Source organism: Dermacentor andersoni, chromosome 2 (genome assembly GCF_023375885.2).
Source record: "Dermacentor andersoni chromosome 2, qqDerAnde1_hic_scaffold, whole genome shotgun sequence".
Lineage (NCBI taxonomy): Eukaryota > Metazoa > Arthropoda > Arachnida > Ixodida > Ixodidae > Dermacentor > Dermacentor andersoni.
The window spans coordinates 144824736-144851748 of record NC_092815.1 but is presented as its reverse complement, the minus strand read 5'-3'; the positions used below and the strand labels follow the sequence as shown (position 1 = coordinate 144851748).

Sequence of the window (27013 nt, the reverse complement as noted above, 5' to 3'; positions counted from 1 at the left end):
GGTCATTCGGCTGCAGGACAGTTAAATATATTATTAGAAATCCACTGATAATGAAACAAATTACGACTGCCGATTGTCAAACGAGCTTACAGTCTGTTCAGTAAATAAGATTGTAGTGCAAGTTATGGAAGTGAAATAATACGTTGCAATAAATCACGCTACCTCGTGCAGCATACTCACCGATGAATGCAGGGAGCAACAGGGTTACAAATGAGGTCCTCATGTCCACAGCCGGGCCGCACCTATTGAATGTCTTATTTTAAAAGTGTTATTTTTGTTAGTAACAATACTAGAAATAAACAGAGAAGTGTGGTAACATTTGATAACATTATTGCATATAGCGTAATATTTATGGCATACTTGTGTACATATAGCAGGCATACTTGAGAGGACGAAAAATGACTTTTCCGCACGACTCATTACAGTCGCGCCGTGGGGTACGGTGCTGAGGCGTTAATTATCACAGTTGGCATGTGTTGAAAGGGCAGTACCAGGGTAGGCGCAGGGATGCTTGTAGATTCGAGGAATGCACTCTTTTCTTGAGGTGTCGGAGAGCAAAACAACAACAGGCGTCATTCCTTTTTTTAAATTTCACCTTAGTCTATTATTGGTAAGAGCGCGCTTAACATTCCTCTTCCTGTTTCTGCGAGAATGTATATTCGAGTGATCGCGCTACAGCTATCATTAGCCTCACTATTGCTGATGCACGTATGGTTCTAGACCATTTTACTGAGCTCCCGCGGAATCTCGGATATCAAACGCCTGGCTGTAACTTTCATGTTCGAAGTATTCAACTACCAAGCAGAATGATGAATATCCTTCGCGTCAGCGAATGGCGGTATTAACACTTCCTGCGAATAATTTGTGCTTTGGCGATGCTCCTTCGCATATTTGACTATGTCCTAGCTGCACGACGGAACTGTTGCTGTACACGCCGTGGTTGCTTAGTGGCTACGGTGTTGGGCTGCTAAGCACGAGGTCGCGGGATCGAATCCCGGCTACGGCGGCCGCATTTCTATGTGGGCTGAGACACCCGGGTACTTAGATTTAGGTACACGTGAAAGAACCTCAGGAGGTCTAAATTTCCGGAGTCCCTCACTACGGCGTGCAACATAATTAGAAAGTGGTTTTGGCACGTAAAACCCCATAATATAAATTTTAACTGTTTCTCTCAAGGCCATAAGATTTTGCTTAATAAAGTTCACAGATACGTCGACTATGATGTGCCGTGTTCCGCGTCTCATACGCAAGTTTCCGGACAAATAATTTTTTTCATATTGTTAAGACTAGATACATGGGCTGAAAAGGTCGGACGTTTCTTGCCGTGCTCCTGAGTCCTTGCAATCTGTACCACTGCTCGCACGTCTACAGCATTCCTGCCTAACACTGTATTATGGAGAACTCATTAATAAGGCGATTTGGTATTCTTTTCTGCGCGTACAAATTATCACTCCGTGCATGGGCACAGCTCAAACAGATGTCTTTTGTGAGATTCGAAATTTTTTCTCTTCTCTTGCGAGGTGTTTTTGTTTATATTGTGCATTATTTGAACAGGGCTTCATCATATGCATTTCGATGTACTACTGGATAATTTTAGCTGCAGCCTCATTCGTGTATCAGCATGTGGATATGTTAGTTTGAAAATTTCCAGAAATTGGTTGGTGTTGCGGTTTTGCTAAGCATTCAATGATGATTCATGTCATCGGAAAATAATTCTTTCGTGCCAGAACTAGTTTTCTGCAGCCGCGCGTCCACATCCGTTAACCAACTTTTGTTCTATTTGGGGAGTGTTAGATGTGCTCCGGATAAAGTACACATCGACAACTTTGGAGTAGCGTTGGTTGTCCTGTATAGCGTCTCCCAATTGTAATCTTCGCTTTTTATTATTTCGCAGAGCTTGACATCCAGCTATTTTACATACAAGTGGTCACCCTGAGCTTTCTAGAAGACCTGACCGAAACCCTGAAAAATGAACAGATGACTTTCCTTGCACTTCATACATAGCCCGCGAGCTCAGATTTGTTTGAGTAGGCTGTACACTTCAAGCATTCGGTAGAGTTGTAGGCATGTTGGCTTGTCCGTGTGATCATTATCGCAAGGTGCTCGTCTTCCAAAACAACCGTTTAATGAGATCGTGATTGAACTTAGCCATGAACACGTATTGGAGTTTGCAGTCGTTTAGCCGATACCCTGTGAGCGCCAGTGTATGAAGAATTCTGTCCTGAAGGCCTGAAGCAGTTTGTGTTAGAAACGTGTGTTTAATTATTTCCTAATGATTCTCCTGTAGGAGTTCCTATTCCCACTTATAAAACCACTGAATTCAGTCTCTAATCAGAGTTGTCAGGACTTTCACTCCTGGATTCTCCCGTATGACATCGGTTCACTGCATCAAAGATATCGTTCATTTGTTATGGGGGCGCTGTTATTCTTGTAGCTTCAAGTGAATCCATTAATTTTTGTCACGATAAATTATGGTAGGCGTAGCCACGAATCGGCTAAAGGCTTGCGTCGGCAGCTTTACGCGCAGGTGCTACATGTTCGAAGGGTATATGTGGCGTTGCGGTAACTTCATGGCAACCTCACTGTTACGGTCTTCCTTGTACATAGCCGTGTGCAGCGGCCGCTTCACTTCTCGACCGCTCACATTGATACGTAGATAAGACACTGTTATTAAAATAGAATTGTGTTGGTCTACGTGCCAAGACTACGATATCATTATGAGGCACGTCGTAGTGGGGGACCCCGGAACAATTTTGACCACCTGGAGATCTTCAATAGGCATGGTTTAAGTCTACGTTTTGCATTGCCGAAAAAAGTGCTGGAAAGGGCTAACAAAAGCACTCTACCAACATTAATATAAGTTTCAGCTAAGCGCATTGTCAGGAAATGATTTGAGGTAGCGGTAAATCATCAAAATGGTAACCTGCTTAAGACTACTAGCATAGGTACTGCTTCGTATAGTAAACATATCTTCAGCTATATATGAGCTAGTGTTACTTGAAGACGGTATATTTAAATTAGGTGTATATTAATGTGAGCAGGGGACTTTATTGAACAGTAGTTCTATTATGCAAAGACAAGGAAATGTTTATAGAAATGATTCGTATTGCTCGAGTTTATACATTTTAACGCCAACAGCTGTACTGCAAGTGTTGCTGAACGCATTCGCCCGCCGGCTATCTCATAAAAAATGAAATAAGTGTGTGCCAGTGCAGGAAACTGAACCAACGGTAAGATTACTCCAAGTTGAGCACTCTAAGCACTAGTCCCTGTCTGGCTTCTTCTGCGATGAAGTGTTATATCAGGGTCCTTAGAAAAGTATTGAAGGACCCTGGTTACATATTATCAAATGAGCTGAAAGTCTATGAGCCTGGCTGAGTGCTTTCACCCGGCGGGGCATAGGTTTGCAAGGTTAGAAGCATAGGGTCTCAGCATGGAGAGTGTGACGCCACAATCGAATAGAAAAAGGCTGTCACTAATAGACACCACGTCGCTATAGAAAACAAGTCGCTTGCTATGGGACTAAAGGATCGACAACCTGGACCTTCGCAAAGGCAAGAGCGAGAAAAGAAGCAGACTGCTGGCGGGTGGTGCATTCTTCAAAATTGGGAGGCACAGACTCGAAAAAGAAAGTAAACTGGGAATAGAAAATAGCTGCATGAGAACGCCTCACAAATTCTATCCTTAATAGCTCAGACAGGAGAATTAACTGTAGTCGACCTGTTTATAGTTATCCTCAGCTACTAACGCCTAGCTTATCTTAGCTATAACGTAGGCACGGTAATGCTCGAACCACTAACGAAGCCCGAAACGAATCCCATTTGGAAAATGTTGTTCTATTCCCACCTACTGTGAATTGTGAGGCATATTATCCGTAACCCGCAGAGTCAGTTATTAGAGACAGAGTTTTGGAGCAATCCAGCTATTATTTATATTTCCTCTACGTGCATTCCAAGCAAGTACTTGCACCATTGCGACATGCTAAGGAGGCATTCCAGGGGTACTTCAGATACAAATAATGGCATGTCACTTGTGACTTCGAGTAGTGAAAACGTTATTTTTGCACACTTAGGGTCCTAAATTCGAATCCTCATCTAAAACAAGACTATTTTCAGATTTTAAATGCCACTACGTTTTGCCATATGAAGCAAAGAATAACAAGGGTGGATGCTTTGCTAATGCACGAGGAGCTGCGTTTTGTAAGCACACTGTTCTGCAACAGCCCTTGACAAACTAGTAATAAGGCGCTACCTCCATAACGAATAGTGAAATTACATGGGCTTTGGCCCTGAGTTTCTAGTGACTGCAGAGCGCCAGTTCAAGGCATCAAACACACCTGCTGCATTGTGGCAGGTGTCGGGAATCTGTAGCTGCTCATACGCCTGGTGTCTCCGTAATCAGCCAATTTCGTATCCACTGTAGGCAGAATGCACTCTCCGCAGTTTGCAATCATGCTTGTACTGCGTCAGCTGAATCCACACTATGTCTAACGGTTACCCATTCAGATCACAGCCTCAAATTCTTCGCTATCCTCGACGGCATTCGCCTGCCCTACGAATCACAAACTTCTGATTAAATTTAGGTCGCATGATACGCCACACTCACGCAGTGGTGGTCACGTCATGAGCTACTAAAGTGTTTGAAATAAAACTGCACGTGCCTGTTTACTATTAATATATTTATAACAATAATAATTTTTTCTGAAGAACGTGAAACACCAGTGAATCCTGTCGTTTTAATAAAACCAAGCTGGTATTCTCATAATTCCAAATTAGAGGGATATAATAAAGATAATACACTGAATGCATGAACATTTAGCAATAATAGTGAAGAACTAAGGTTTCATGGGCAAGTAAAACTAAGAGAAAACGCTGCCTCACTAACAGGTAGAACGTACGCTATCAAACTTTGAAGTCGTTCAGGGATTGTGGTTGTAGAGTTGCAAAAATTGTCGCCCATGAAAAATGAAAATGCTTATGACCTGCCTACCGGAAGCACAATAATGCCTGGTAAACATGAGGTAGCCCGAAGTACAAGGAATTGTGGCATTTTATAGCACAGCTCAATTACAGCATTGTGCAGCTTGAGCAGATATTTTGTAGAGCATGTCCAAGACGAGAAACCTTCTGTCTCAGATGCCGCCTGGTTTTTGAGATGGGAACAGCTTCAGAAATATGCAGCAAACAGCGACTTTTGATTATTCTTATCAGCACAGTACCATTCATAACCAAAATCAGTCGCCAGACGAATACTCATGCCACTTGGATTAATACACAACTCTGCGCCCACGTTTGGCAGGCCGATCAAAGTGCTTTTTGGAAGGCAATAGCAAATCATTATGAGAAATGGCACATAAAGATTTTTATTCTAGTCTATAAATTGTCTATACCAAAGTACTTCGCTACAAGTCGAAAGTAATCTAGACGCTACCGTCAAAGTTTTCAGGTACAAGGTATTGCGAAATACGCTAATAAATGCATGAAACAGTCGATGAAGAAAAACATTCATTGCAGAAATCTAGTAAAGTTACTTGCAGTCAAAACCCGGCAGTATCATTCCTGTGCGGCAAAAACTAAGTAGATCTGTGTGGGCATATATTGGCTCGTACATTTTGTCAAATGAGTTTAGCACCTAACGTACCACCGTTGTAAGCATTCTCCTGTACAACGGTAGGGTTGTTACTAGGAGTCTAGAATGAGACAGGGTGCATGCGGCCACCATCTCTCCATTGGGGATGATAACAAATATATTGTCACGTGGTGCTGACGTTGAAGAACACAGTAGAAACACTGTGAACGACAAAACTAACTTTTATTGGGCGAACCTGTGCCCACAAAACAGGCTACACTTATAGCACAACGATAGCAGCGAAGACGGTCGGCGATCGTCGAAAATCTGATCAGCGAGTCAAGCGCATCGGCTTTTATACATCAGTCGTCGAATGTTCCAGAGTAATCGCTGGGACCCGTGTGCCTTCCACAAAGTTTTGAGGCAAGGGAATGTCCTCCTTGTCTTCGAGTCTGGTTGTGATCTGGTCACTGAGGAACTTGGACACTTTTGGCTGAAGCAGATCGAACAACCGACTCACCCACAGAGGACTTTGCCGTCTTGCTAGGGTCAGGCCGCTCACTGACGTTGCTTGTTACCAAGCCATGAACTTCCGACTCTAACGCAGGGAACTCAATTTCCGACTTTAACGCAGGGAACTTGTCACTTCCAGGTATCGGCTTCTCAGTAGGTCGTGGTTTGGGACCACTATTGAAGGACACTCGATGGTGTAAGGCGCTTACACGGAAGGGGCAGCCACCGAAACTCGCTGGATGGTCACCCCCACAATTAGCGCAAGCAAAGTCTGCCTTGCAGGCTTTGTAATCGTGGGCGCCACCACATCGTTTGCAACGTTGATCTTTGATGCAAACTTTGGCTACATGCCCAAAGCGTTGGCACTTAAAGCATTGGGGAGGAGTTTCAACGAATTCTTTGACTGCATGCTTGGTAAAACCGAGGTCTATTTTCCCTGGGCGCTCGGTGTTGGGAGCAAACGTTATCACAACAGAGTTAGTAGGCTTCGCTGCCCATTCTTTTTCTTGAGTCTCCACCCGGCGCATCATACGTTTCACGTGCAAAACACCTTGCGGTTTCAAGTAGTCAAGAAGGTCGCTTTCTGTATACCACACTGGTACTCCCCTAATAACACATGTGTTCGTCATGTAGGAGTGGGGCAACCGGGCTTTCACTCTTATGTCACCAATCTGAGAGCACCGGAGAAGAACGTCAACTTGCTTTTCTGTTGCGATATCTACATGAAGAGGACCTTGCGTTGTGAAGCGATAGCGAATCGGAGCAGATCTCAGCAGCACTTTAATGGCTTCGAAGAGCCTGATAGGGTTCTGGTCTCTCAAATCAGCACCTTTCACTGTTGGTAAGACTATCAGTGGGATTCCGACCGTTCTTTGCTTCCGATGACTCACCACCTTGAAGCAGTCGCTGTCCACTTCCGCCATATCGGCCACTTCCTCGTCAGGGTCGACGATAGTTGAATTGTCCCCACTGAGCGATGATGACGCACTGGACTGCTGATCGTCCCTGATGACTGGCAGCTCCACGCCTTGCGAGGCCATGGCCGCCTCCGCCACGCTGGCGTCCTTCGGATGGCGCTGTCCCTTTAAAGATGCCGGCGCCGGAGCAGCCGTACCCTTTCCATAGGGTCAGTACCGCCTTAAAGATGCAGCCGTCTTCCAAGGACATAAATAACTCACTCAATGAATAGCAAAACCTATGAAAAAATTACAGAGCTGTGGGGACAACAGATCGAAGAGCGTCGTCGTCTTCTTCCTCTAAAAAGAGACGAAGAAGCCAGCTGCAGCGGTCAAGAGTGAGTCCCAGTCCTCATCTTTTGTTGAAGTGGTGAGGAAGTGCGCCCAGCAAAATAAGGAACTCAAAAATCGGGATCTGTCCGACCTTCTGCGAGTTTTGTTTGAAGTCCTCCGCTCATATGTTCAAGCGATGCAGACTGCACCCTGAAGAACTTTCTACAGCTCGTTCTTTCCTTTGAGTCCATGATTACCGCCTTCGCAGCGAACTTTGCCTTATAATATGGCTAGTTCTCTTCAACCTCGTGCAACCAAAAATCACCGAAAAGTGCCGTTTATTATGAAATGGAACTGCGCTGGGATTATAAGTCGATTAGCAGAACTGAAATTATTTTTGAAAGCAACTTGTGTTCCAGTATTGGCCCTCTCGGAGGCTGGCCTACCAAGGGGGAGATCTTTGACTGGATATGTTGCGCACAAGAATTGCAGCATAAAGTCATTTCCCACAGGAAGTGCTGCCCTTTACATACGAAGAGAGATTCCTCATGTGGCTGTGAACGTCACCGATCTTTGCACCGATAGTATTGAGGTAGCGGCTGTGAAAATACGACTGGGCTTCCGAACTCTTTCTGTCGCATCCGTATATGTGTCTCCGCGGAAGAAGGTAGCAATGGATTTGTCTCTCCAGCAGCTTTGTGACCGTTGCCCAGCGCCCCGAATTATCTTCGGTGACTTCAACGCGCATCACTCGGTTTGGGGTGACAGGAACGCAGACTCGCGCGGACGCAAACTTGTAGAAGCTATCGACAGTTTGGACCTGTGCGTGGCCAATGACGGAAGTCCCACTTTCATCCGGCCTCCAGCCTCAGCCACATCTATAGACCTAACTCTGCATTCACCTGACGTCCGTGTGAAGTGGTCAACTGCGCCTGACCGCATGGGAAGTGATCACTATCCAATTTTAGTGTTTGCTGCCGACTTCCATACGCGCGGCGCTAAAAGGAGCCATGTTGTTAATTGGGACAAATACAGGGAGCAACTTGCAAGTGTTTCTGGAGATGTGATAGACAGAATGATTTATGGTAAGATGGCTGCTACCACGGCGGTCAAGTTGCCTAATCATTTTCCGACTCCGGATTTAAAACTCAGGAACCTTTGCGCAGCACGCAGAAGGGCGGAGCGACAACTGATGCGGAAAAAGGACGACAGATCCTTGAAGACGACCTTCAACAGGCTTAACTCTGCCATTCGTCGCCATACGAACAAGCTGTGTAGGTCGCTGTGGGCGTCCTTCTGCGCCAGCTTGTGTGTTTTTTCACCGATGACAAGAATTTGGCGAGTCATTGGTAGCCTTGCTGGTGATTCTCGTCTTAGTAAGCCTTTCGAAGCGCTTGCACTGCTCAAGCAGAAACCTCTCGCTTGTTTGGCAGAGGAATTTGCAGATGCATTTGTACGTGCAAGCTCAGGAATTCATCCATGTGCTGGGTCAGCAACATCTACGTCTGTTATGGACGCCCCGTTCATACTTCGAGAGGTACAGACAGCACTCAGCAGCCTGCGGCGTCGATGTGCTCCAGGTCCTGACGGCATTACCAACTAGATGATGCAGAACCTACCTCTAGAACACCGGAAGATGCTCCTAAGCTTTCTCAATCGAGTATGAGAGACTGGCGACGTTCCTCCTTCATGAAAGGTGGCTTGTGTTGTCCCAGTGCTGTCAAAGAAATGACAGACTTGGCCTCGTATCGTCCTGTATCATTGACGTCGTGTGTGGCTAAGCTCATGCAGAAGCTGGCAAGTAAGCGTTTATCATGGTGGCTCGAAGATAGAAGGGCTCTGCCAACATGCATGACTGGATTCCGCACAGGTTTAAGCGCGCAAGATAGCGTTTTGGACTTGATAAGCCACATTGAACATCAAAGAGCTTTCGGCCTCTCAACACTAGCTATTTTCCTAGACGTATCAAAGGCTTATGGTAGCGTCATTCAGAGTTCAATACTGAATAGCTTGATGGACATACGCGTACAGGGCTATCTTCTGCGATTCATTCACTCACTTATCAGTGATCGTAAAATTCAAATGCGGTTAGGCAGTACCATAAGCACCGAAAGGGTGGTATCGCGAGGTGTACCTCAGGGAAGTGTTCTTTCCCCGACGCTGTTTAATGTTGTAATGGCTGGTCTTCCCGCTGAAGTGCAAAAACATTGCAGGCATATCCATATGTCGATATATGCAGACGACATTTGTATTTGGTTAAGCGAATATCAACACAAGCGTTTAGCTCTGATAGCTCGACAGGCATTACTTTCAGTTCAAAATTACCTTCAAGGTGTAGGGTTGACTCTCTCGGTGGAAAAATATGGCTTCATAATGTTTCCAGGCAGAGGAAGACGGTAGGCAAGGCTGAAGATAGACCTTGATCAATCTTGCCTTCGTCAATTGAAGCACAAGCGCTTTTTGGGCGTCATTATTGACTACCGTCTACAGTGGCGACGAGCTGTGGACTCTATTGTGACATCACTATCCCCGCGTCTCAATGTGATCCGTAGAGTTGCAAGTGAGCAATGGGGAAATCACCCTTCTTCAATGATCAGGCTGCACGATGCACTAGTGACGAATCGAATAATGTACCAGCTCCCTTTAATTTCCCCCTCACTATCACAGCTGGAACGACTTGAGCTTTTGCACAGAAAGGGCCTAAGGAGGGCTCTTGGCGTTCCACAGACTGCTCCTAACAATGCAGTACTTTATGAGTTTCTATCGAGACCTCTTAGCCTAGTCGCTTCACAGAGGTTATTGATGCAAATTGGCCACCTCAAACAGACGATAGCCGGTCGAGCCCTTCTACAGAGCCTTCGAAAGAGATCCGAGTCCCTAGCGTACTTGGCCCGTATTACTCTTGGTTACCTGGGTCTTGACGCTAGACGTCGAACGAAGAGGTTGAAACCACCTTGGTCTTTCGCGAGCCTCAATTGTTCCTTGACAATTCCTCACGTTCGTGCTAAGCGGAGTTCTCCTTTGGCGGCAACGCGTTCACACGTACTGGAACATCTTGAAACTGAATATGCACGTCACCTTCAAATTTTTACTGATGGCTCTGTGGACAAGGTCAGAGGATCTAGTGCAGCTGCTTTTCACATTCCCTCTTTGAAGTATGATTGGTCGGTTCGCTTCACTGCAGTCGTTCCTCCACAACGGCCAAAAGCGTTGCCATTGAGGCAGCTCTAAAGAAACTACGGTTTTGTACGCCTCAACCCGTTGTCATTCTTACAGATTCAAAATCCGCCCTTCAAAGGTTAGAGCATGGATTCCCTACTGATGCTTTATGTCTAAGCTCCCTACGCTCGGTGCACAATCTTCTTATCAAAGGCTTCTCCATACGATTCCAATGGGTACCCTCGCACATAGGTATCATAGGCAACGAGATGGCGGACAGCCTCGCCCATAGAGCGCTGTCTGGGAATCCTTTGAGAAAAGTGCCTCAAGAGGACAAGAGACTCTTCAGAGAAGCGGTGTCGTGCCACTTCAGCTCTTTGTGGAGCTCACCTCACAAGCCATGTGTGACTAAGGGTCTCAAAAGAAACCAAGCCACTTTACTGCTCCCATTCGCACGGGCTCTGCTCGTACCCCTGCGTTGATGTGCAAGACTGGCCTGGCGTTGTCTCCATTATGTTCAACGTGTGGTGTGTGCGGTGACATAGAACATTACCTTGTGTGCTGTACTCTGTATAACGCGGAAAGGAGCGTGTTATTTGGGTCCCTCAAGAAGACAGGAATTCCCCACAGTTCTCTTCAGGACATTGTTTTCCCGCACGGGAACCAGTTAGATAGGAAGGAGGTTTCTCGCCTTCTTTTAAATTACCTGCAGGACACGGATTTGGCCTCCACATGGTGACCTTAGGAGTAACTATGTGTATTTATGAGGTCTGTGTCTGATTTATGTGATTTATGTACTTTAAGTGTCGCTACGGTGGAGCAATTGCCGGCACCTACTGCAAGGCTAATCCCACCAGTAGCCTACAACCACTCAACTCAACTCCACAAAGTTCTACATCATTGGCGTCGCGCACACATGCGATCAGATTACACAAGGTTCGGTCACAGACAGCGGATGGAAGCATCGATAACATTCCAGAAACTTCTGATATATGCAGGCGCGTCCTGCGCTGTGCGATAACATTTGTTAGGCGGTGAAACCTGTCGCCCGATATAGACACGTGTCAATATTCCCCTCTTAAAAAGCATTGACCCAATGCTGCAAACAAACAAAAGTAATAAACAAAACACCCGTAGCAAAGAGATAACAAACTAAGGAAGTTCGTCAGCGTGCGTAAAAGGGCTTAAGACGCACCACGTGGACCACTTCAGATCGTGCGCGGCGCCGCTGTGAATGCGGAATGCCGTCTGGCACGACCTCGTGGTCTAGTGTGCCAATACGTCTAATGACCTTGTAGGGTCCGAAATAGCGCCGCAATAGTTTCTGACTGAGTCCTGGTTGGCGTATCGGGGTCCAAACCCAAACAAGGTCACCGGGCTGGTACTCGACGTAGCGTCGTCGGAGGTTGTAGTGTCGGCTGTCGGTACGCTGCTGGTTCTTGATCCGTAGGCGGGCGAGTTGTCGGGCTTCTTCGGCGCGCTGGAGATAGGTAGCGACTCTCTTCGTCAGTGATGTGCGGAAGCTTGGCGTCGAGCGTCGTCGTCGGGTTCCTGCCGTAAACCAACTTGCGCGCTGTGATCTGTGTTGTTTCTTGCACCGCCGTGTTGTAAGCGAAGGTTACATATGGCAGGACCGCGTTCCACGTCTTGTGCTCGACATCGACGTACATTGCTAGCATGTCGGCGAGGGTCTTGTTCAGGCGCTCCGTGAGACCATTCGTCGGCGGGTGGTAGGCACTTATACTGTGGCTTATCTGGCTGTACTGCAGAAGGCTTGGGTGAGCTCTGCTGTAAAAGCCGTTCCTCTGTCGGTGATGAGGACTTCTGGGGCACCATGTCGCAGCAGGATGTTCTCGACGAAAAATTTCGCCACTTCGGCTTCGCTGCCTTTTGGTAGAGCTTTAGTTTCAGCGAAGCGGGTGAGATAGTCCGTCGCTACGACGATCCACTTATTCCCGGATGTTGACGTCGGAAACGGCCCCAGCAAATCCATCCCGATCTGCTGAAATGGTCGTCGAGAAGGTTCGATCGGCTGTAGTAATCCTGCTGGCCTTGTCGGTGGTGTCTTGCGTCGCTGACAGTCTCGGCATGTCTTGACGTAACGGGCGACGTCGGCGGTCAGACGCGGCTAGTTATACCTTTCCTGTATCCTCGACAGCGTCCGGGAGAATCCGAGGTGCCCAGCGGTTGGATCGTCGTGTAGGGCGTGCAGTACTTCTGGACGCAACGCTGATGGTAGAACCAGAAGGTGGCTGGCTCGGACTGGTGAGAAGTTCTTCTTTACGAGCAGGTTGTTTTGTAGAGAGAACGAAGACAACCCGCGCGTAAATGCCCTAGGGACAACGTCGGTGTTCCCTTCCAAATACTCGACAAGGCCTTTTAGCTCCGGGTCTGCTCGTTGCTCTTTGGTGACGTCTTCCGCACTTATTATGCCAAGGAAGGGGTCGTCGTCCTCGTCGTCTTGCGCCGGGGGATCGATGGGGGCGCGTGATAAGCAGTCGGCGTCAGAGTGCTTTCTTCCGGACTTGTATATTACCGTGACGTCATATTCTTGCTCCACCGCGCCAGCGGTCCTGAAGGGTCCTTTAAGTTAGCTAGCCAGCACAACGCGTGATGGTCGCTGACAACTTTGAATTACCTGCCATAGAGGTAAGGGCGGAATTTTGCTGTAGCCCAAATGATGTCGAGGCACACCTTTTCAGTCGTAGAATAAATGCCTTCCGCTTTTGATAACGACCGCCTAGCGTAAGATATCACCCGCTCAAGTCCGTCTTTCCCCTGGACTAAGACGGCACCAAGGCCTAGGCTACTGGCGTGAGTGTGGATTTCGGTATCGGCGTCTTCGTCGAAGTGTGCAAGTACCGACGGCGACGGCATACGTCGTTTGAATTCTTGAAATGCGTCGGCCTGCGGCGTTTCCCACTTGAACTCGACATGACATTTGGTTACATGTGTTAGCGGCTCCGCGTTGCGTGAAAAGTCCTTGAGAAAGCGCCTATAGTAGGCACACATGCCAAGGAATCTGCGCACTGCCTTCTTATCGATTGGCTGTGGGAACTTTGCGATGACAGCTGTCTTCTGCGGGTCGGGGCGTACTCCGGATTTACTGATGACGCGGCCTAGGAACAGAAGCTCATCGTAAGCGAAGCGGCACTTCTCCGGCTTCAGAGTGAGCCCTGATGACTTGATGGCCTCTAATACTGTCGCAAGCCGCCTAAGGTGATCGTCGAAATTTCCGGCGAAGACAACGACGTCATCCAAGTAAACAAGACACCTTTACCACTTCAATCCTGCTAACACCGTGTCCATGGCGCGTTGAAACGTTGCAGGCGCCGAGCACAGTCTGAATGGCCTGACCTTGAACTCGTAGAGGCCGTCTGGCGTGATGGAGGCGGTCTTTTCGCGATCTCTCTCGTCGACTTCTATTTGCCAGTAGCCAGACTTGAGGTCCATCGACGAGAAATATATAGCGTTGCAGAGCCAATCCAATGCGTCATCTAACCGTGGAAGGGGGTATACGTCCTTCTTCGTGATCTTGTTCAGTCGACGATAATCGACGCAGAAGCGTAGGGTTCCGTCCCTTTTCTTCAACAGGACTACAGGAGATGCCCACGGGATTTTCGACGGCTGGATGATGTCGTCGCGCAGCATTTTGTCGACATGTTCTCTTATACCTTCATGTTCTCGCGTCAAAACTTGGTAAGGGCTCTGGCGGAGTGGTCGAGCGCACTCTTCGGTGATTATGCAATGCTTTGCGACTAGTGTTTGTCAAATCTTCGATGACGTCGAAAAGCAGCCTTTGTATCGTCGGAGCAGACTTCTGAGCTGTTGCTGCTTAATCATGGGGAGACTTGGATTTATGTCGAAGTCTGGTTCGGGAACTATGGTCGTCGGGGTAGATGCGGCAGAGTCCGAGAGGACAAAGGCATTGGTGGTTTCCACAATTTTCTCGATGTACGCGAGTGTCGTGCCCTTGTTGATGTGCTTGAACTCTTGGCTGAAGTTGGTTAGCATACCTTCCGCTTTCCCTCCGTGGAGTCGAGCGATCCTTCTTGCGACGCAAATTTCACGGTCGAGCAGTAGATGTTGGTCGCCCTCAATGACGCCTTCTACGTCAGCGGGTGTTTCGGTGCCGACGGAAATAATAATGCTGGAGCGCGGCAGGATGCTCACTTGATCTTCGAGCACACTCAAGGCGTGGTGACTGCGAGAGCTCTCCGGCGGTATGTCTTGATCTTCGGACAGCGTTATCGGTTTTGACTTCAGGTCTATGATTGCGCCGTGTTGATTCAGGGAGTCCATGCCGACAATGACGCGTTGTGAACGCTTTTGGAGGATAACGAAGGTGGCAGGGTAAGTCCGGTCATCAACGGTAATTCTTGCAGTGCAGATTCCAGTCGGCGTAATGGGGTGCCCTCCAGTGGTCCGAATTGGGGGGCCTTCCCATGCAGTCTTAAGTTTCTTCAACTGGGCGGCGATGTGTCCACTCATGACGGAGTAATCGGCCCCTGTATCGACTAAGGCGGCGACTGCGTGGCCGTCGAGAAGCACGTCGAGGTCGGTGGTTCATTGTCTTGCATTACAGTTCGGTCTTGGCGTCGGATCACGGTTGCGTCGTGTTGAACTGAAGCTGGAACGTCGCGTCGTCAAGTCGTCTTTTGTCGGTGTAGTCTTGGTTTCCTGACTTTGTCGGGACGGCGGCGTGTCGTTATTATGCCGTCGAGATGGTCTCTTCATCGTCTTCGTCGACGGCGGAGGATCTTCGTAGGTTCGATGAACAGCAACCGCACCTGCATCGGTTGCTGCTTTTAGTTTTCCGGATGTGGGCTCGCAGAGCGGCCCCGGGCTGGGCCGGTGTATGGACGGCGCTGCGGCGACAGGTAGCGGCCTGGTGACGGCGAACGGGATGGTCGTCGAGGGTTCCACTGAGTGGCGGCGAGGTAGTCGGCGATATCGAGAGATCGTTAACCAATCTGTGATCGCGGCGCGTTAGCGGCGAACCCTCGGAATCCCATCTCCCGGTATGAGCATCGGCGGTAGATGTGCCCGGCTTCTCCGCAGTCGTAGCAAAGCGGACGATGGTCGGGGGCGCGGCAAACGTCAGTCTTCCTTGGAATGCCACGTGGGGTGACGGATTGGCGTGCTGGCGGTGGCGGTGGGGGTGGTGGTGGACGACGTAACTGTGTCGTCACTGAGCCCTGCCGTGGGCACGGAAGGGGAACGTGACGGTGGGCTACAGCGGCGTATGTCATCGCTTGCGGCTGAGGCTGCGGGGATTCAGGGGCTACTCCGAGTTGTTGTTGGAGCTCCTCACGTACGGCGTCGGCAATCGAAGCCACATGATGCTGTGATGACGGGAACAGCTTCTGTAGCTCCTCCCGCACGACCGCTCGGCTAGTCTCGCGCAGGTCGTCGATAGCCAGTGACTGAACTCCGGCGTAGCTTGTCGAGTTCGTGCGGCGGTTGAATTGCCGGTTCCGCATTTCCTGTGTCTTCTCTATGATAGTGGCCTCGCGAAGAAACTCGTCGACAGTCTTCGGTGGGCTTCGTACCATTCCGGCGAAAAGTTCCTCCTTTACATCACGCATCAGTAGGCGGACTTTCTTCTCGTCGGACGTTTCCGGGCCGGCGTGGCGAAAGCGACGGCTCATTTCCTCAGTGAAGATCGCAATCGTCTCATTCAGCAGCTGCGCTTTGGTCTCCAGTAGAGCTTGGGCTCGCTCTTTTCGCACGACGCTTGTAAATGTTTGCAGGAAGCCGCTTTGGAACAGGTCCCACGTCGCCAAGGTGGCTTCTCGATTCTCGAACCACTTCCTGGCGGCGTCTTCCAATGCGAAATAGACATGTCGCAGCTTGTCGTCACTTTCCCAGCTGTTAAACGTAGTGACCCTCGCATACGTTTCAAGACAGCTTTCCGGGTCCTCAAATGTGAAACCGCGGAATGTCGGTGGTTGCCTGGGCTGCTGAAGAATTATGAGGGCCGCTGCGGCTGCAATTGGGGATGTCTTCTTGGTCGTTTCTGGACGATCTTCTTGGACTGTCTTCTTCGTCGTATCTGGTAAAAGACCGCGTTCCAGGGGAAGCTGCTGTAGCCGGCGGCTTGCTCGGTGTTCCGGGACGACGGTAGTGTTGTCTTTGCGGTCCGGGCTTGGATTACGGCTTGTCGGGGGCGTCCGGTACATGAACATAAAGCACCTCCACCAGATGTCACGTGGTGGTGTCGTTGAAGAACACAGTAGCAATACTGTGAACGACAAAACTAACTTTTATTGGGCGAACGTGTGCCCACAACACAGGCTACGTTTACAGCACAACGATAGCAGCGAACACGGTCGGCGATCGCCGAAAATCTGATCAGCGAATCAAGCACATCGGCCTTTATACATCAGTCGTCGAATGTTCTAGAGTAATCGATGGAACCGGTGTGCTTTCCGCAAAGTTCTACGTCATTCGCGTCGCGCACACATGCGATCAGATTACACAAGGTTCGGTCACAGACAGCGGATGGAAGCATCGATAACATTCCAGAAACTTCTGATGCACGCAGGCGTCCTGCGCTGTGCGATACCATTTGTTAGGCGGTGAAACGTGTCGCCCGATAGAAAAAAACAAGTACACGTGTCAATATGCTCGAAAATGAAGTGAAAAGACTATTTTGTCAGTGCCCATGCAGTTTCGTAGAAATTGACGCGAAGGTACTTTTATTTTATTTCGAGAATACTGGCAGGCCATCATGAGACCATAGCAGGAGTGGGTATATATACATTCAACTAATACAAAATGCATGCAATTCAGATGGATCAACACAAACACACTAATTTTTCTATTTAAGAGGAGCTTCACTGACATATCACAACCATTTCCGAAAATAAAAAACGATACGCCTTGGCCTTCTCCAAAATTCAGTTCTAACTGCGATAATGGAGAATGACTTACCTGCTTTATGAAAAACGGTTCCCACGAGTCACGTATTGCGATATAACTGCAAATAAATGCTTTTAAGGCGTATCCGTGCTCCCTAGCCGAACGTTAAAACATTCAAACGCGATAGTTTACGAATAAAGCGGAATTTTGCCTAAAATAGGGCTTCTTTTTTTCAGTACTGCTGTAGATGTCGCTTCTTAACAACCCTCGTCCTCTAGTTTCAATGTCGATGTTTTAGCGCAGTTTACAGAAACAACTTACGCAGAACGTAGTACCTCCACACTTGTCTCCTCTTACACCGTATTGTGGCGGTGAAGCAGGGTGCGAACACACGAATGTAGAGTAGGAGGCCGTCTATTTATGTTTGATACCGTTTCTTTATTTTCGGCCTGGTATTTTTCTATTGTTGCTAGTTCAGCCATTATATCCTTTTGTGCAGCTGGGTTGCTGCTTTACGTCACCACGTGATAGTAGGAGCAGAAGTAAAGTGAACAATAACGCAGCAAGTTTAAATGGCGTCGCCTTCGCCGTATAGGTCTATGAACATTAGTGCACGAATGAACACTGAGAAAAAGCACCGGGGCTGGAGCCGGCCGAACAAAATCTGAGCAAATGCTATAAACACTGCGTTTACTAACCTGCGTGAGGGGCCCATGTTTCGTGAACCACAGTCATCATCGTGCCGGTACCACGCGGCGCCCGTGATCTGACTTCGACAAAGATTAATAAAAAAAAAAAAAACCAAAGTGTTCTAGAGAAATCGCACCGATTGTATAGTAGCGACAGCCACGTGTACTGACAGCCAGTATTTTTTTCACCACGAAGTATTAATTAATTGCTTTGAATTAGTGAATTCTTTAATTATTGCTTGAATCGCAAACATCAGAATTAGAAGGTTGTAGGGAATCTTAAATAACCTCCGAATGAGGCATTTATTTCGTGCTGAAGTGGGCCTGGTCGCGTTTTCCAAGAAAAAACAAAAGCCCGCGAAATACGCGAAATGTGAAATAGATGCGCGCTCGCGGGCCGCTACTCAAGCTCCTCCAAGCAACGCTTGAAATATATGCCGCTTGCATTCGTTTATCGCCGCATCGCATAAGGCTTCGTTATGTAGAATGGCTCGAGAGGTTTCGTGACCTCACTAGCGTGGTACTATATAAGCGTCAGCATCTGCGGACGCAAGAATCTTCCGCTCGATCATGAGGAAATCGAGACGGCTTCCCGCATTCTATCAAACCTGTCTACACACTACAAGTAGAATTACTGCAAGTTCTCGTGTCCCCGTCGCCTTTGCACATTAGTTACAGTAGTTCGTATAATTCAACATGAACAGGAGTTTATTTATCCTGAATCGAATAGTGTATTCATAGACTGAAAAGGAACAGAATGGCTGCAACTACTGAAGGGTAACTTCCCTATGTGCCAAAATAGTTAAAATGAAAGACCACTTTAATTTTGTGGCACTATCGTATGGAATGAAATTCCCAGTAATATCAAGTTAAGTAAGGGTTTAGAGCTCTCACATAAGCGTTATTTATTCGACATGTAAAAGAACTACAACATTATTTAGAGAAATAAAAATTACGATTTTTCAGTTATATAGTGTGCATCTTGAATATTCAGTTCTGGTGCCAAGCCTGAGTTGGTGTTTTCTTCGCTTGATGTCCAAATATTTTATCGGCATGTCATATCTATTCCAGCCCTTTCGCTGTTTTGTATGTTTATTTTGCCATGGATCCACTACTGGCCTTATGGATATGGGTAGGCAGTTGTATGTTCTGATCTTGTGCAAAAATAAGCAATGCTAAACTCTCAAGAAGAAGGGCGACGAAAATGTTTCTAAAATTGTCCCTAAGAGCGTCAAGATGATATTAAAAGGCTTACACGCTGTGGAACACTATATTAGAGGCTAACGTGACGTGAATCATTTACCTTGTAGATTTAGTTTTTACACTGTCTGTGCAGGTGACGATAAAACCGTTAATGTAACAGCAGGCTGTAGAGTGCTGTTACCTTGATCAGATAATTTGATAATGGATGATGACAGCTTAATATATGCGTTTGCCTTCAGGTTATAAATACCACACGATTCAAGAGAACACAAATAACCTAGATTTTTCTGCGCAAGAGAAAGACAGTTCACTTTATGCCTCAATTTCTCTGGTTCACGAGCGTTCGTATGGTATGAAGAACTTTATTTAGGTCCTGAGGGATCAGTCTGGGTCTGGTCCTTCAGGACCTCAGGACCTCAGGATCGGGCCATGCCCGATCGCCCGGTGCACATGCCAAGATCAAAGCCTCCAGTCAAGATGCTCAGGAGAAGGGCCTAAATATAGCTTTCACCACATATGTTGGACACAGCACTGAGAAAGCCTGGCTGGTGGCCACACATAAGCGGTAAACAACAGTTTTGGCTGCAGTTCTTGGCAAGGTTCCGGGCAAAATAAACCTGCTAGAGCGTCATATGGGCTCTCCCGGTGTAAATTCGCATCCTCTTTAACCCAGAACCATTTAGCGAGCGTGCACCGCAAACGTGTACTTCTATATATACTTCAGGAGCACTTCGACAGGAGCACTTCGACCCTTTAATAGCCTTTGGGCCTTCCCCACTGTTCTCATACCTAAGAAAGATGATACCGTTCACCTATGCGTCGGCCATTGCCGGCTCAATGCCTTAACAGTTAGTAATTGCTGCCCTTTCCAATTTATTGATTCGGTCATGTACTTACTAGTCTCAGCAAAAGTGTCCACAGACCTGGAATGCAGCCGGGATTCCTGCGCATCCTGGTGGTCGAGCAAGACATCTCAAAAACAATCTTCAGCACGGCTTGAGGCTTTTGCAAGTTACCCTGGCTTCCATTTAGTCTCACCAACTCTCCAGCCGCATGGCGACGACTCATGCACCTCGTGTTAGGAGACGCACAATTAATCAGCGCAATGTCATACATGGACGGCGTGATATTATTCTCTAATGATTTTCACAGTCACACGTTACACCTATAGTTTGACTTGCAGCTTTTGTAGGAGGGAAGTCTGATCGTAAACAGAAAGAAGACTCAACTCGCCGGAAGTCGCATCGTATTCCCGAGGGGTTCATCGTGACCCAAGCGATCGCGCGGAAAATGAGGAAAAGCTAAACGTTATTTTTCAGCTTTTTTCTATCCATCACCATGAAGGACTTGAAGCACTTTCTGAGTATGGTTAATTTTTACAGACAATTAATTGCTAATTGTGCAGATCTGGCACAGCCTCTACATTCCCGTCTAAGCAAAGGCGTGAGATGGTCCTCAACAGCTGCCTAAGACTCATTCCTCACATTTCTGTCGGGAGTGATTGCGTGGACGTACAGCTTACGAGTCCCATACCTGAACAACAGGCGGATGCCAGTGAATATGGCATAAGAGCTATCCTACTACAAGCCCATCAGGGCCAACTCTACCCCCTCGTATTTGCCAGCCGCACTCTGTCGGCTGCAGATGCAAAATGCTAATGAGGAGCGCCTAGTCATAATGTTCGCCATAATGAAATTTACTATGTACTTAGACAGTGCCTAATTTACCCTTCCCACTAATCCCCAACCTCTGTCGGGGCCGAAACGGCTGCAAAACCTAGCCGGTCGTTTCTTGTGCTGGGCGTTAAAATGAAAAAAAAAAAAAAATACAAATTTGCAATGGAATACCGAAAAGGTACCGCACACAGGGTTGCCAACACCATGTTCCGCACACCTCTTCTGAAAGCAAAATACCCTTCTCACACAACCACGGCCCGCTTCCATTAGTGAAACCACATCATCCAGCATCAGCAGCTAGGCATGCAGCAGCGCGACAAGCAATGCCAGCGCATTCTACAGTACGTGAACCGCGCTAGCAGATTCGGGCTGAACGCCCCTGCGCTCCGCCACTATTCCTACCTTGTGAGTGTGGACGGCCTCTTTGTACGGCACATACCATGTGCAGATACGGAAGCCGGAGAGTTTTCGTTCGCGTATTCGTGCCAAAAAGCCAGTTATATCGACCGCTGTGTCATAGTGCGCGAAACACACTGCGCAACCGTGAAGTTTTCTTTCTACTTCGCTCTGCCCCCTTTCGACTGCCTCTCTCCTGAATTACTATATAAGCAACCTGCAGCTGATATAAATGTTGGTTTTTGTCTGTATCGTTTCAAGGCATGTACATACATTCAGTCGTGCGGTGGCCTGCCGGCCGCTGCTATGTTCCAGTAGCAACGAGTAAAAAAAAAAAACAACCTGAAGTTTTAACCTTCTACTCTAACTCTAACCTTCTGGCAGCATAATGCCATTCTTACACAACCATGGCCTACTGCTCTTGGTGAAACCTCATCACGTGGCAGGAGCTGCTAAGCGTACACAACGCGACAAGCAATCCAAGCGTATTCTGCATATGGCAGTACGTGAACAGTCCCAGAACATCCGGCGGAACACTTATGCAACCGCTACGTTTCCTACCTTCAGAGTGAGGAGTCCCTGTTTGGGCTATACGTACCAAGTGCCGACACGGAAGCCGGAGAGCCGTCTTTTCGGATTTTCATATCACAAAATTCACCAACGAATACGATACTCCCTTATACGAAATTCGAGCCCAGCTCTATACGTGTTTTCATTTCGCGATATATTGGCTCGCATGAACAATCTTTCTCGTGCGGCACGTTCCAAATGGAGCGAAGCGTGGCGCGTCTGCTTCGCTAATCGGGAGACGGCGAGAGGCAGCGCGTGTGTGACATGTGGGTGGGATTCAAAGCAGTCGCGGCAGACAGAGCTTCACTCCTGCAGCGCTTTATTTCCATGCAGACGACGCCATCTACTCTGGCGCCATATGGTAGCCATCATCGCCGCACAGCCCATATTGCGCGGCACTACGCGTTTCTTCGCACGCTTTCGTTCCACCAACGACGAGCACAGCCTTTCGTCGTGGGGAAGTCGTGCGACCAGTATCAGCTGCGAAAACACCCAAGGGAGCGTCGCATCTAGCCTTAATCGTCATCGCCATTTGCAGGAGTAGTGATCCTCGTCACAGACGCTGATACCGCAGACTGACCTCAGCAGCAGACGCCGCGCACGAGCGTAGCCCTCCTCACTTCACGGCGTCATGACATTCCCCCCTCTTGGAAGCGCAAATGAGGTCGCCCACGCGGATGCGGATGCCGTGGCCGTGGCAACCCAGCGCATGTGCAGGCCGTTTCCCTTCGTTCCTTCTTCGCTTTCAGCCTCATTGTTCTGCTGCACCCTACTCCTGCACTTTTGTCCTCCTCTCTTGGATATGGCCTTATTTCATCTACCGCTGTGCTCCGCGTTCGCTTTCATTCTTCCCGGCGCTCGCTCGCTCTGTTACGCCGACGCCACCGCCGCCCGCCGCAGGAACAGGCTTTTTAGACCTGCGCTCTGAAAAGCCTAAGGGGGTCACTTCTTCAATATTTCCATGATTGCGCATTGGCCGGCCACAGGCGATGGTAACAAGACCTACGCTAAGCTTTATCACGTAAGGGCAAAACATAGACCCGATACTATAAAGCTTGTCTTGCTGCCCCACATGTGAGCTCGCGAAACAAAGGGGTAGCTAGCCTCCAGGCTACCCGTCGAAAGCCATTACCCTGGCAGCTAGTGGCTTGCTATGGCATGGGCCCAAAGCACAGAAGTACGAAATGAGACTGTTACCTACTCGTACTGACAGACCATTTTTCTAAATGAGTGAACCGGCATCATTTACGCCGTCTAGATTATAAAATCACGCGGAATGACTTAGTCGAGCGATTCACAGAGACGTACAATGCACAGAGAAGCAGAAGAAACACCGCACAAGGAAACCACTCGTAATAATAACGCTCTGTGGTCCGAGAGCCATAAGAGTTATGCTTTTTGAAAAAAAAAAATTGGACTCGTCAACAAGTATTATCTGATTATGTAGCCTAGGAAGTCTTCAGTAATTCCGCACGTAAAACAGACTTTATCTTGACGTCCGATAACGCAACCTACCCCTGGTATGATTGGCTGGTTTCTGTACCGTCTTGTCACGCAGTCTGCATCTAAGAAAATGTGTGTTCGAGCATAGAAAAGTATGTTTAGGAAAAAGTGGGCATGATAGCGAACATTTCTTGGAATGGTTGAAGGTCAGTGCATGAAGCTAGGCTCTCTGAAAGGCTTTTCCAGCGGGCTACTGCGTCCGGGAAGATTGAGGTGTTCAATGCAAATGTCCGTGCGGTAATGTGGCGCTGTGTGACGACTACGGCTGAAGGAAGAAGACGTACGTAGCCGTGGATTATCATTAGGTCTGGTTTGTTTCTCGATGTGGATTTTCTCGATAAGATGTTCAGTACTTTTTAAACCGCTAGCTTTCTTTGGCTCTTTCCCCCAACTGACGGTTTGTATGGTTGTGGCTCTTTATGGGGGGCGATGTGTCAACTTCAGTCACTAGGCATGTGCTGGCTGCTACTTTGCCGAGCACAGAACTGGACCACTGGATATGCGCACGAAAAGGCCCCTTGTTGCAGGCTGCTGTTTGGCCTAGTAGACAATATGGGTCACTGGACCCATTTTTCGCCAAGTGCCGTAATGGGTGTGCGAAGGTGGAAAAAGGGGTATGTAGCATTAAATATATTAAATCGATAGCGCCCCATCTACAACAAACCTTCCGCGTCGAGCTCAGTCAATCGATGGATAACCATCGCAATGACGCTGTGTCAAGGGTACCGGGGAGCTTGAATTGGGGTGCTGTGATTTCAACAAGATGTACTATGTCGCGGCATCTTTTTTCAATGCAAGTGGTAGTAATATGGCCAATTCGTAAGTCTGCTGATGTGCCCAACGTTTTCCTAATTCACGGATGGCATGAGCATATGCAGCGGACCGCACAAGAAAGCTATCGCTGACATTGACAATCATCTTTGATCGTTTCGGTAACAATTTTTTAAAGCGAATAGCTTTCTTTCATAGGTTCGTAGTCAGCTGGTCTGTATGCTCGTGGAACGAGTCGCGGCCGGAGAAAACGGCAGTTGCGTTTAACTTTTGCTTTTCCTTTATTATTTCCGCGCGTGACGGCTCGCCGCGACTCTGGTAGATCCTCGGAACCCTATACCCGCGATATGGGTTAGATAAGCTGGAAAATAAAATAATGCGAAACAGCGTCCGTCGCCAAACCCTGCAGTAACCCTTAAACCCATAACCAATATGACTGCCACCCGTTACCTCGTCGAGTTTTTGCCTAATTGCATGGCACTTTTCGTGCAAAATTGGCAACTGGAAACAAGAGTTACAAGGAGTTGAGAAATTGAGCGATCTACTAAGGGAGAAGGCCAAGGAAACAGTCAAACAGGAAGGAAAACGGAAATTAACAAGTTTAACCGTTGTCTGTAAAGGTTTTTATGGATCAACATTTCTTTATTTAAAAAGTATGTAGAAAAAACGGCGCCGGAAGTGGAGAACAATTGCGTGTGTTTTGAATGACGCTTCTACAGTTATCAGTCGAGCCGCCTGACGTAGCCACTTCTCTGCTGTGCTTATGTGGGTGTTTTTCTAACCTTCCGGCGATGGGCGCAGTACGTCTATAACCGCAGCGTCCTGCGCTGCACACAGTTGTACGGAACTGGCGGCCAGGCATAGTTACGGCATTTCCCAAATGACAATGCGAGTCGGTTTTCACACTTAACTTGGTAGTGCAGTAAACAACGGATCCAAACGAACTGTGATTATTCTGCAAATATTTATTCCTCTATACTTCTTCAATAGCTAACTCAAGAAGGCTACTAGAAATATTTATTTTGCACTTTCACTTGTTTACTTGTTCTTGGCAGTGTTCTTCCTGCGCTTCTTTCCTGTCCGAGCGCATTTGATGTGGTTCCTTGTTTGCCAAGTAAAGGAGAGGTGCATCTCACAGGCGTATATACCTGCGAGATACACCTGATTTCATTTCTCTTTTGCGCATTTACGCGTCTTTATGGTGAATGGTGGGCATTACTCCCATTTGTACCAGTAAAGGTGCCACCCCCCCCCTCATTTGCGTAGAAAAGTTACCTTTGGTTGCCCCCCTCCCCCCCCCATATGGAAAGAAAATCCTGGGTACGTGCCTGTAAGACGTCAAATGCAGTTTTAGCATGCATGACCTTTAACATACCTTAGGAAACGGGCGGGAGTGGGGAAGCCAGTGCTGAAACCCCATTGGTAGGGAACCGCGCTATTATATGAAATTTGAGGTTATCAATTGCGCCAGATTGTCCTTACCGCATTTTATTTTATTTTACTTTATTGGGATCGGGACAGCAAACAGGAACTTAACCGTTGCCAATGCATGAAGTAATTCCCTACACAAACTCTTTTTCTCTTTATTTTTAATTTCCAGGAATTCACGGCATCCTGAATTTGTCTGGAAGTTTGCTAAAGATGGAGCTCCTGAGTTCTGGTTCGTTCTTCTCATGAAGTCGCTACATTCAGCAGCAGTAAACCTAAAGCCTTACTGCCCAAATATGTGTCTATTGTCACATATCCTTAAAAGGACATCTGAGCAGCAGCTCTAGTTGCACAGATTTTGTACTTTAAAGGTGCGTTAAAGCTAGTTCGCTTTATAGGCTGAACTTCGCCTGCCACGCCCGGCTCGGAGAAGGTAATTCAGTTCCCCTTAACTTAGTTTACAGTAACCTCCCGGCCTCAAACAAAAGGAAGTAAAAAACAAAACAAAACGCCAACATATGCAGCCCCTAGACAACGCTAAATTGCTTGATTCCAGAGCACTGCTGCACCCTTCCACATTCCTCTCCCCCACTTGAACACACGAACGATCGCATAGTGTCCGCTTCTTCAGAGTTTCTATGCATGAGATATTTTATCCGCGACTTCTGTGCTATCTCTCTCTCTTGGCCGCCGCGCCTCTGAAATTGCTGCTGTGGAATCTACGTTCTGCAGGTGCTACGCTTTTGGAGCCAGAACTACTGTCCAATTCTGCAGTTTATGTGCACCTGCGCATCGCACTGCCTTGAGCGCACGTTTATCGAGAGGCGTTTTCTATGAGGATACACGTGGCAGAGAACGGCTCCGAACGTTCGAAGTTAACATCAAACAACACAAGAAAAAAGCCGAGAGCGTCTTTTCTGACGCATAAGGCGTATACATTGTGTTGCACAGCAAGAGGCCGCACACGCGCGCTTTCGTCGGTGCTGATCCTCTGACATCAGCCGCAAGAGCGGCGCCAGCTGAGTTGTTCTCTCCGAAAGTAGTCTCAAGAAAGCTCATACAATTGCATGGCTGAATCTTTTCTATAAAGGGAGCCCCAGGCCGACGAAGAGATTGTTGTTCTGCTGTTTCCGCTACATTTTTACAAAACTCGCGTTGTTCTTTCCGCTAACAATGCAAATCCCTAAGCTGCTTAGTTCGCACAATTGTCAGCGAGACAAAACTGATGTACTAAGTAGAGAAGTAGAGAGTTTTTTTTTTCTGCCTTGGATACATTTCGGCACGTCATGAAGTGTTTGCGCTACAAGTCCTTGAAGGTGGGACTAGAGAACTGCGAATGTTAAAGGCTATCGAGATCACGCGCCTTCGGTTCGTATACTTCAGCGTTCAGCCAACCACGGAGCATCCCATTAGCCAAATAATTATTTGTCTGAGGTCTATGCTG

General features: G+C 47.8%; 1 protein-coding gene across 7 annotated transcripts in view; it reads right to left on the bottom strand.

Annotated features, from left to right (window-relative positions):
* Positions 1–27013, bottom strand: part of LOC126540633 (uncharacterized) — a 114422-nt gene that overhangs the window by 18902 nt on the left and 68507 nt on the right. Inside the window, exons 1-2 of one of the 7 annotated variants that reach the window (XM_055076183.1) lie at positions 17406–18426; positions 181–253 (exon numbers count right to left, since the gene is read on the bottom strand). The exons of 4 other annotated variants lie outside the window; for them this stretch is intronic. In XM_055076183.1, the coding sequence (XP_054932158.1) occupies positions 181–223 (43 nt within the window). In that variant the 5' untranslated portion in view covers positions 224–253; positions 17406–18426. Of the gene's footprint in view, positions 1–180; positions 254–17405; positions 18427–27013 lie in introns of those variants that run through there. 2 more of the 7 variants (XM_050187476.2, XM_055076184.1) reach the window with 2 other exon arrangements.